The 10,947-nt window shown below is 42.2% G+C and overlaps 1 protein-coding gene across 1 annotated transcript; it reads left to right on the top strand.

Annotated features, from left to right (window-relative positions):
- Positions 1-5,949: 5,949 nt before the first annotated feature.
- LOC136151568 (HLA class II histocompatibility antigen, DR alpha chain) lies at positions 5,950-10,645 on the top strand. The gene is made up of 5 exons (XM_065912807.1): positions 5,950-6,109; positions 8,119-8,364; positions 8,800-9,081; positions 9,378-9,543; positions 10,236-10,645. Exons 1-4 carry the CDS (start codon positions 6,031-6,033, stop codon positions 9,530-9,532), a joined length of 762 nt encoding a protein of 253 aa, XP_065768879.1. The 5' UTR covers positions 5,950-6,030; the 3' UTR covers positions 9,533-9,543; positions 10,236-10,645.
- Positions 10,646-10,947: the final 302 nt, after the last annotated feature.

Genomic DNA, 10,947 nt, shown 5'->3' with positions numbered 1-10,947 from the left:
TAGTACCTGGTGGTTTGATGATGCAGAGTGAGTATACTGATGTGTGACCATGCGTGGCCCAGTGCAAGTAGATATGGATGGAACATGCTTCCACTGTTCATGCAGAGCCACTGTCAGGGACCCACCGAAGGCTGATCAAAGCTCCTACCCAAGACTAGGTTTTCCAGAGCATGGACTCTACACACCTAAAGCTTTGATGATGGTAACTTTTATCTCACTTTTTCATAGGAGACTTCCAGTTCACTGTATTCCCCAACACTTTCCCCAGAATGCCAGGGATATCTGCAGAGTCCAGGTGAGCACCAATCCATGTGAGGGATGGAAGGCCCTTTGTCCATCCTTCCTATGGAGGTTCTAGAAAGCAAGCGAAGGAAAGTCTCAGCTCTGTACTAGGGAGGAGGCTGTGGTGATGTTACATCTCCCGGGCACTGAGCATCAAGACAATCCCAGACAGGGTAACCCCAGAAGAAGAGATGCTTTCCTCTGCTGTGAGTGTTTTCAGAGTAGATAGAAATGTGCTGGCTGCAATCTGCATATGTTAAAAGCCTAAGGTATCCATTCAGGTAGAAGCAAAGCAATTCACAAAGAGAAGTGGTAGAATTTCTTGACTTCAAAAGCAGCATTGATAGACAGCAAGAGTAACTTTATGCAAAAAAGAAAAGATAAATATGTCTAAAGAATAGAAATAACATCTTAAGGATATTCAAATAGTGATTCCAAAAATGTTGTTTTTTAAAAAAATTTCATAGTGTTATCATGTGATGAAGGTTGAGAGAAATCAGAAAGAAATACAAATGTTAAATGTCACATGAAAGTTAAGCCCACTGCTTATTAGACTTAATCATGAACACATAGGGGAACTATCTGCCCCAAACTTTCTGCCACTTTGATAAATTCCAGAGTGGTGTCGATAAGGCGACTCATTTAGGACTGTGGTCTTACTGTATAAAAGTGGGGGAGAGTGATCAAAGCCAGAGGGGACATTATTAACCCCTTTATCTGTGTAAATGTAGCAGCAGACACTTATTAGAGAGGGATCTTTAATAACCCTGATGATGTCTCATATACACATATATGTGTAAAAAATGAATAAAATGAGGGACCAGGGGATCTTCTTAGCTTTGATCAAATATTCAGGCTCATTTAGCTCTCAGAGTCACTCCGAAGGATAACAGGATCAAAGCATTTCAAGCAGGCAGCATCTGATAATTCTGTTCAATGGGAGAAGTTCTTGGAACAACCCGTGATACAGACCGGGTCCTAGTCTCTGCCCACCTGCCCCCTGCAGGGGCAGCTTAGGTGTGAGATGGATTTACACCCATGAAAGTGGCATCTCCACTAGAGTAGAGTCCTCATCCATTTGGAATCAGTGCCTCTTCTATCAAGTTCATGAGCCTAGCTTCCAGACCCCTGGTAAGTACATGGCCAATTACAAGATCACTGCACTCAGAGATGCCCAAGCTATGGGTTCCAACATTGTCATAGTTTATCAGAAATTCCTCCTAGCCAAGATACAACTTATCAAGCAGAGGTCATTTTTACCACAGTCAATTTTGTCTAGAAATTTAGCTGACATTCTTCCTTTCTTTGGTTTCCTGAAAAGAGCTAGGAAATAAGCCTAAGATTAAACTTGTCCTGGATAGGTAGAAAGGGTATTAAACTTTTACCCACAAGAATGAAAATGATTTACCGTTCTTTTTTCCTTTACTATACTAAGCACCACTTTCTTTGTCAAATTATTTAAAACAAGCACATTCTGTGTTTTGTTATCCAAAAAAACTCAATTGTGATAATATAAAAAGACTTTCAAGGTTTTTAAACTGCAGATCATTTAAGCAACCTGATTAGATCAAACACACCTGGAATTTCTGAGTATGTACATGAGGTAAAAAATTAGTTAAAACATCCTGATTTTAAAAATCTCAGATCGTTCACAAACCTTCTGAATGCTCAATGTCAAAAAAAAAAAAAAAAACCTGATGTGAAGAATTAAATACTATTGACCACAAGAGGGAAGCCTAGGCCCGTTTTTACTATGCTTTGGAGGGGAAAAGGAAAGTGATGCTTCCTGAGTACCTTTAAAATGTTCACCAATAAACACAGTGTATAAGACAAAGCAACTGTCATCCCCACCTGAGGCTTGCATTTGTGGTTGGCGTGGTTTTGGTGTTTCGAATGGACTTGCTCTTTGATTCCACGTATTACTGGCTACAGAGTCAGACACATGATTTACAAAACTACTTTCCCACTTTCTAAGTGAGAACATGGACCGAAAGACCAGACTTCTGTAAATCTTGGTTTCCTAGAATAAATGGGAAGTATGATGGTGGAAAATATAATGGTAATATTTAATATGATATTTATTATCTTATTGGGCTTCCCTAGTGGCTCAGTAGTAAAGACTCCACCTGCAATGCAGGAGACCCGGGTTCTATCCCTGTGTTGGGAAGATCCCCTGGGAAAGGAAATGGCAGCCCACTCTAGTACTCTTGCCTGGAGAATCCCACGGAGAGAGGAGCCTGGTGGTCTACAGTCCATGGGGTCATGAGAGTCAGAGAGGCCTTAGAGACTACACCACCATCACCATTAAAATTAAAGCATTTTAACTGGTAAGGGAGAAAGAGTGCAACAAAAAAGACTCTCATGGCTTGATAAAAACATTGGTGTTGATATTATAAAACATTCTACAGCTCTGGCCATTTCTGTTGTATCATCCTATCTAAGCCTTGAAATGACCTGTGTGTTAGATGCTGCTCATCCACTCAAGGTCTCCCTTCTTCTACTGTGATCACCTAACTCCGTTTTACCCTGTGCTTTAGCCATGCTATGGTAATGCGAACAAGAGCCACCTTCTTGTCATGACCTCTATTTTTTTTTGAAAATGTCTTTCATTTATCATAACATTCAAACTTGAAAACTAACTACTAACTAACTACTTTTTTTTTTAATCATTTTCTTTACCACCTTCCTTGTTCTAAGCCAGTCAGTCAGCAGGCCTAAGGAGTCATTCCTCATACTTCACTTTGTCACAGATTGGCAAATATGACATATGGAATTAGAAATGGCGCTGAAAATAATTTGCCAAAATATGGAGGGAACAGGAAGTGGTGATGAAGGAGTGAATCAGTCATTGATTGGGCAGAAGGAGGCAGCTGTTGAAGGCAGCAGCTCTCAGGCTTCACTGGGTTTTTTCCCAGACGAATCTTTTCTCCACAGTTTCTCAATTACCAAGTTCAGTCCATGCCTGTTAGAACAGACAAAGAAATTGAGAAGAACAAACTGGCCCTTGATGCTCAAATCATAGCAGTGGAGCCTGTGGAAATATTCTGAGATGTGGATTTGAAGTTTCCAACTCCTCCCCTGACATGGTTGTGTGTGTGTGTAATTTCTTATTTACAAAAACTACACAAAGAAAAGTGACTTCGAACCCCTGAGAGCCTGTACAAGCTCAGGTCTTTGCATCATCAGATGTCAAATGGGGTAAAGAGAAAATGAATGAAACTCTCAGACTCACCTTCCCAGGGTGGGACGAGCCATGTGGCTCAGCACTTCAGTCGTGTCCGCCTCGTTGCGGTCCCAATGACTGTAGTCCACCAGGCTCCTCTGTCCATGAAATTATCCTGGCAAGAATACTGGCGTGGGTTGCCATTTTCTTTTCTAGGGGATCTTCCCAACCCAGGGACTGAACTAGCATCTCTTGCATTGGCAGGCAGATTCTTTTCCCACTGAGCCACCTGGGAAGCCCCTTGTCTATATGATAAGGAATAAAACTAAGAATATTGCATCTCTCAGACTCTCCCTGGCCCCCAGTTTCTGAATGTGGCCTACATTCTGCCAGTGAAACTTCGTATCGTGAGATTTGGGAAGCACAGACAGGCTGAGGGTTTCTCAGGTAGCAGACACAAAGGTTCACAGACGTGGATCTTGGCATCATCCCTGGGTTCCCAAGACATTCCTTCCTCTTGGGTTCTAGAGGAGCCATGATGTCAGCAGTGGCTCCTACAGGTTCCTCCCTCTCAGAGTTAGGGGTCTGCACTGACCTGTGCTCCCCCTGGCTTCCTAACAGTTTGAAGATATAATTCCCTATAATAGAGTAGAGTTGTAATAAATAACTCTGCCTAGGGTGTCCTCAGGGATTTCTATTTCCTGAATCAATTCTGACTATTACAGAAGCTCCTCACCTATTAATGTCAGAGACAACCTCATTCAGGTACCCTCAGAAATTCCCTCAAACGCACAGGAAGTTAGAGGTCAGGAAAAAACAGGGAACCGTGATTAATGTCCAAATAGAAACTTCTTTCTCATCACATAGAAAGGGAACTGAAAGTCTGTTCTAAAGAGTCCCCAATTTAGTCATCTCAGGAGGAGAACCAATCAGTGCCTTAGGACTAAAGGACATCATACGTTGCTAGGCAACACTTGGGTTGAAGGGGCTATTACAAGATGAAAAATGCAAAGATGTAATCTCTGAGTTTACTATGCATTTACTGAGCATCTTGTAAGAACAAGCCATTATGGTAGCCAGCAAAGGGCAGGCATGGAGAAGTCATTCTTGGTTAAGTGTGATTACAGGAGGTTGGGATAGAGCTGATGATGAGCCTACAGTATAAGACCACATGATAAGCAGCGACTTACTCTGTAGAACTCTCATCTGGCTCATTCCACTATCTTCAGGAGGCACAGTCCTCAACAACTTTAAGGCAGAACTGTTCGTGCATCCTCCCAATAATGTAGAAGTCCCTATCAGAGGATGTTCAAAACTCTTAGTTACAATCAACCATGTATAGAGTGTTGACTCTTATGAATGGTGAGGAGAGTTTTAGCGCACGGCAAGGCCTCAACAGTGTAGAAAAGAGTATGAACCATCCACACTAAGTTATGTATTGAGATCTTAAGCGGTGAACTCACCATCTCGTGAGCTGTGTCTCTGCCAGTTTTCTCCTCCTTGGAAGTATCTGGATCCCAGCCCTTTCTGGGTGGCTTAACATTTCTTCTACTTTGCTATATTCTCAAAAACATGAAGGTCCATCAACATGACCTAACTTTCTGTATTCTCAATAGTGAGCATCAAAATAAATTCTTTGAATCCGAACTTTCATCATGAGGAAAGAATGGTAAAGCATTCCTGCAGGTTATATCTTTAATCTTCCAGGTAAAATAAGCTCTGCCCTGTGTATATATTCATCTATCTGAGTCTTCAAAAATAGATGTGTGCCCAGCAGTCTTCTCCAATCTCCAGTGATATGAAAGTAATAAGAATTAGGAATAGGATCTCTCTTTCCAATCTACTGTCTCCAGTAACCACAACCTGTGTTCCAAGATGCAGCTTTCCATCTCTCTCCAACTTTGCGTGTGTTGGAATTCAGTTTCTCCTCCAATGTTCTCTATATACTAAAGAGCCAGGGATCCCAAGCTCTTGGACAGAATTGGCCACCTTGGAGTTTAAGATACTTGAGGAGAACCCTCAAGTAAAAAGTGGCTTCTTAAGTGAAGCTTTGTCACCTGGCACTCCCAAGATTCAGGCATTCCTCATAGCCTGACACTTTATATGACCTGGTGTCCCTTAGATAAATTCCCCTGCTGTCACAGCACGGAACCATGATTTGCCATTAACTCTCACCTTAGGATATTCCCATTGATTCTATTCTCACTAATGTGCTTCAGGTAGATCCTTTTCTAGAACTTGGCTTGAGTTGGAAGAGTCTGTGGATGATTGCCCATTATTCTTGAAAACTCAATTTTTCATTCTTTTTGTTTGGTGGTGAGTTTGTTTGGTTAATTAGGAAGTTCCTTTTCATCTAATACACAAAGCTTCTCCTTTCCTGGACCCTTTGCAAGAGTCTTTCCCTTAGCAACAGTAGTGTCATCTCAAAAGATTTTTCTGATTGGCTGCAGCTCAACTGATTTTAAATTTTTAATCAGTCAGACTCTATGACACCTTACATTCTCTTTTCTCATACTCCTGTCTGTTCTGATCCACCTTGAGCTCTCATCGAGACACTGACCCTCCTCGAGACACCAAAGACGAAAATGGCCATAACCAGGATCCCAATATTAGGACTTTTCATCCCTCTCCTGATCAGCCTACAGGAATCAGGGGCTATTAAAGGTAAGTACTGAGAGAGTTCAAAACTAGGAATAAATACGTTCTGAGAGCTTTGGAGAAATGAACTGTAGACATTTGCAAGACAGTCTTTAGAATGAAAGAGAAGTGTGACAGGTGTTATGTGGGTCTAACCCTAGAATTATAATAAATTGTAATTGGAAGAGTTCTCTCCTCACCACGAATTGGAGTAACTAAAGCCAAAAAGTACAACTGAGATTAGAAGAGCAAAATTGAGCTGTATACTGATTCATGCTATTGACTTTGATATAAACCAAACTTTCAGGGAGATATTTTCTGACAGGCATTAACAAGTTAACTTTCTGTACTTTCATTTTTCATTCCTGGAAAATTAGCAAAAGTTAAAACCTCCCTGTAATTTTGTGAGGATTAAATCAGAAAAAAAAATCAGAATTTCTTGGCGCCTGCTCTAAGCTATTTTTACCTTGGTAGCTATTTTTTGGCCTATGAATCCCATCAGCCTATTTGGAGCACAGACATTACATTGACAATCACTAGAAAGGAAAGCCATTGAAAAGCAACCATCCACCCAAGGGAGGGGGAAGGGCAGGTATGCTGATATGAGTTGCATTTAATGGACAGCCTCTTGGGACAGTAACAGCCCCAGTTAGAGTGGAACTTACAGGGCTCTTTGGTCACTATTGCTTAGTAATATTTCCCAGAGAATGGGAAAACGAGTAAGAAGTGAAGAGTCTGATGTTATTCTCTCCCATCTTCACAGCAAATATTGTGTGGGTTTATTATGAAAAAATATTCCTCACCTGGAGTGACCCCCAAAGAGGGTGGCAAGGTGGCAGATAGACTAGAAATAAGTAAAGACTCGTGATGACAGTTGTAGGTTTCCATTGCCCAGAAAGAGCCATATATGAGGATGCCTACCATGAAAGATAACTTCCCCTGGAGTGAAAAGAGGAAGTTAGAATGTGTGTGTGTGTGTATGTGTGTGTATTTATAGCTGCAAATGTGAAATAAATCCCTACATTTATCAATGGACAATTGGAGTTTAAAACCCACCTCTCATTTGCATACACCACAAAGGCAACGTACTATTCAATTGTAGCTTTCTTATTTGAAATCAATTATCCCCTTAGTACAGATTATTCTCCCTGTCAACTATAATAGAATGTGTCCCTTAATGACAGTCTAATTTAAAGATCTTTAAGATATAAGAGAATGGTGATAAGGTCAATCTAAATATAATCATCCCCCCAGAGGGATGCAGAACGTGGGTATGGATACAGGAAAGTCAGTGCTCTACAATGGTACAAGGGCTCACACTTAATTATTTGGGTACCATCATCTCCAGTCATACATTTCATGGGTCTGGTCCTTAAACACAAAGCAATTTCTGATGCTAAAGTACTTGCTGTAGTCCTGATGATATACTAAGAAATTACTTAAAACTAGTCTCATTTCATTTCAAAAACAAACCCAGCATAGAAACAAAACCACAGTACAATATAATGAAAAACCTACATACAAGTCGATAAAGTGATCTACTCAAGATCACTAGGGAGCTGAATGAGAATTTGAGATTTCATTTGATTCCAAGTTCAGACACAACTTTTTAAACAGTGTTTCTCTCTTCTGAGAGTTGCGGTGCTCTGAGACATGCCCTGGGATTCTGGCTTACGGAGATTTAATTTCTAGGTCAAGAGTGTGAGGGAACATTTCTCTTATAAGAGCTGCTGCTGGATTTCTAAAGAGGGAATCATTTCCCAGTCAGTAACATGGAATTAAACAATAGCTTCATGGAACTCCGGATTTTCAGCCCACACACTGTCCCTTTGCTTCTCCACCCCTAGCTGTGTTCAACACGAATATCCTTCCACGCAGGTCTTGTCTTCCAATTCATCCCTACTCTCCATCACTCCTCCTTCCCCCCGGCCCTCTCTTTCCACCATCCCTGCCCACACATGTGCATCTCACATCCTGGGTTCCTCTCCATCTTCCTCTCCTGAGTCCCACCCTGACCCCCTTCCTTGTCTTTTCAGAGGATCATGTGATCATCCAGGCTGAGTTCTATTTGAAACCTGAGGAATCAGGCGAGTTTATGTTTGACTTTGATGGTGATGAGATTTTCCACGTGGATATGGAGAAGAAGGAGACGGTGTGGCGGCTTCCAGAATTTGGACGTTTTGCCAGCTTTGAGGCTCAGGGTGCCCTGGCCAACATGGCTGTGAACAAAGCCAACCTGGACATCATGATGAAGCGCTCCAACTACACCCCGAACACCAACGGTACCTCTCTCTGCTCCAGTCCTCCTAGACTTGGGGATTGTAGCTTTAAACAGATGCTTGACCTCTTTGTTTTTGTTACTGAGACTTTCCCCTCAGGGGCCTATTCTTGTCATAAGCAAACCCCACATTTTCATGCCACCAGTCCAAAAACTTCATGAGTTTTCTCCTTTCTTGATGTGCTCACATCTTGTCTTTGGCATCCACAGTCTCTCATAAAGCCTTGGCCCTGAGTCCTTGCTGGGGGAGCCAGGAATGAAGTCCTTGAATATGTTATGCCGAGTACTGGTTCCCCTTTCATGGGGGAGGGAATCAAGCTGGGTATCAGAGACTATGGCATAGATTCTCAAAACAGTTTCAACTGCTATGTCAGCCTCGGTGGGAGGGAGAGGGACAGGGCTAAGCAGGGAAGGCTAATTTCTGGCACTTGTCTCCCAGTTCCTCCGGAAGTGACTCTGCTCCCAGACAAGCCTGTGGAACTGGGAGAGCCCAACACACTCATCTGCTTCATTGACAAGTTCTCCCCACCTGTGATCACTGTCACGTGGCTTCGAAATGGCAGACCTGTCACTGACGGAGTGTCAGAGACAGTCTTTCTGCCCAGGGATGACCACCTTTTCCGCAAGTTCCACTACCTCCCCTTCCTGCCCACAACTGAGGATGTCTATGACTGCAAGGTGGAGCACTGGGGCTTGGATGAGCCTCTTCTCAAGCACTGGGGTGAGAACCGTCCTTCAGTCTCCTTTACTTCACTGTTCCTCCTGGGATGCACGTGTCTGGTTCTTAGGGACCCCGACGATCTGCTTCACAACTGCTCCAGTTCTGGTTTCTGGTCTTCTCCCATTGCTCTGCTTTCCCCTCTTCTCGTCTGTAATTCCCTGACATCATCCTGTCTTCCTCTCATTTAATTGATGAAAATATATATATATTCTTTTGACTAAGTATCATATATTTTGTGCCAAGTGCTGCTCCCTACCACATGCATTTCTTATGTACTCTGACTTATTGTTCCCCAGAGTATGAAGCTCCAGCCCCCCTCCCAGAGACCACAGAGAATGCGGTGTGTGCCCTGGGCCTGATTGTGGCTCTGGTGGGCATCATTGCAGGGACCATCTTCATCATCAAGGGCGTGCGCAAAGCCAACACTGTTGAACGCCAAGGGCCACTGTGAGGCACCTGCAGGTGAGTCTGATGTGGTCAGAGGATGACATCTCTGGAATGATTCAAGGGGAGGAAACAGAGTGAGGAAAAGAACTTGTGATGCCTTTAAGAGAAAACCATTCCAAAAGTCATGGCTCCTGATTTATCATACTGGACAGAATCAGACGTTGGCATCATCTGGTATTCCAAAGCCCCGCATTCCTACACCCCATTCCATATATGTCACCAAAGATCATGCCTTCAGTCTTGGAAACTATCTCCAGTACCCAAAATAATTGTTTCACATTAAAATAGTGGGTCCAGTGATCTGGGAAAGCCAACCTCAAGATTACAACACTTCCTGGCTTATATTTCCTGAGATAAGACATCAGCTTTGAAGCATTTCCAGAGCATGACTTTTTTGGGGTTTAGGGTAACTGTATGAAGTGGAAATCTCTTGGAGACCAATGCCTGCTTTTGCCCCTCCACTCTGAAAAAAAACAAAATGTGTCAGAAGATCTAAGAGAAAGTGAAACAGGGCCTGCTCCTTCATTCTTTCACAGAAGGTAGGAAATAGCAGTTCATGTTGGAAAGGTTGCATTTATGAGAGGTCACACAAATATTGAGAGACTTTTCCAAAGTCAGGAGTTAAGGTGTAAGAGTAAGGAATCTGAAGATAAGAGCTCAAAATATTCATCTTAAACTCTATAGTAACTATGTATGTTCTGCTACAGGTAATGGACTTTGTTAAAGAGAAGATCAATGAAGATATTTCTGCCTTAATAGCTTTACAAACCTGGCAATTCTCCAATTGTTCACCTCACTGAGGACAAGCATGCCTCAGCACAACACAGTCCTTTACTGACCCTAAGAGTAAGATGCCTTCCATAGTCTCCAAATTCTAATGTCTAGTTATTCCCTGTCTACTGCTCCTTCTTGTAGTGTTTTTCCCTCCATTTTCCACTGTCTTATTATCACCATGTAATGCCTTTGGAATAGACCCCATAGGATCCTTTTTTTCCTGCTATGGAATCTTTGGAAAGTTCTATGGGGGCATCTCTTGTATACTTACTACTTGGAGTTTCTTCTAACTGTGATTGTGATTTTTCTGAATACAGTAAACTTCAAGTGGGTCTCAGGTGAAGTTTTTGGTGTCTGAGTCAGTTCTTCATGGAGGCTGGGGAATATAGGTTATCCTTTCATCCTGAAATGTCTAAATGGTGAATGTATCTTATAGACTTTGAAGTTAATCAGAAATATCCTAGTTTATTAGAACCCTAGTCTCATTTGGAGGATCTGCCAGCAATCCACTTGTCATGATCTGGTCCTCATCTGGAAAACACTAGAGTATTTATTTGTTTTAGGTTTATTTGTTGAGAGATGGCTTAGCAACAAGTTCATAGTCTGGTTTGGATTCTTATGCCTCTGAATCAATGAGATATTTGG

Source organism: Muntiacus reevesi, chromosome 20, assembly GCF_963930625.1.
Source record: "Muntiacus reevesi chromosome 20, mMunRee1.1, whole genome shotgun sequence".
NCBI classification, from domain to species: domain Eukaryota; kingdom Metazoa; phylum Chordata; class Mammalia; order Artiodactyla; family Cervidae; genus Muntiacus; species Muntiacus reevesi.
Note: the sequence above shows the minus strand (reverse complement) of the source record. Positions and strands in the feature narration are given on the sequence as shown.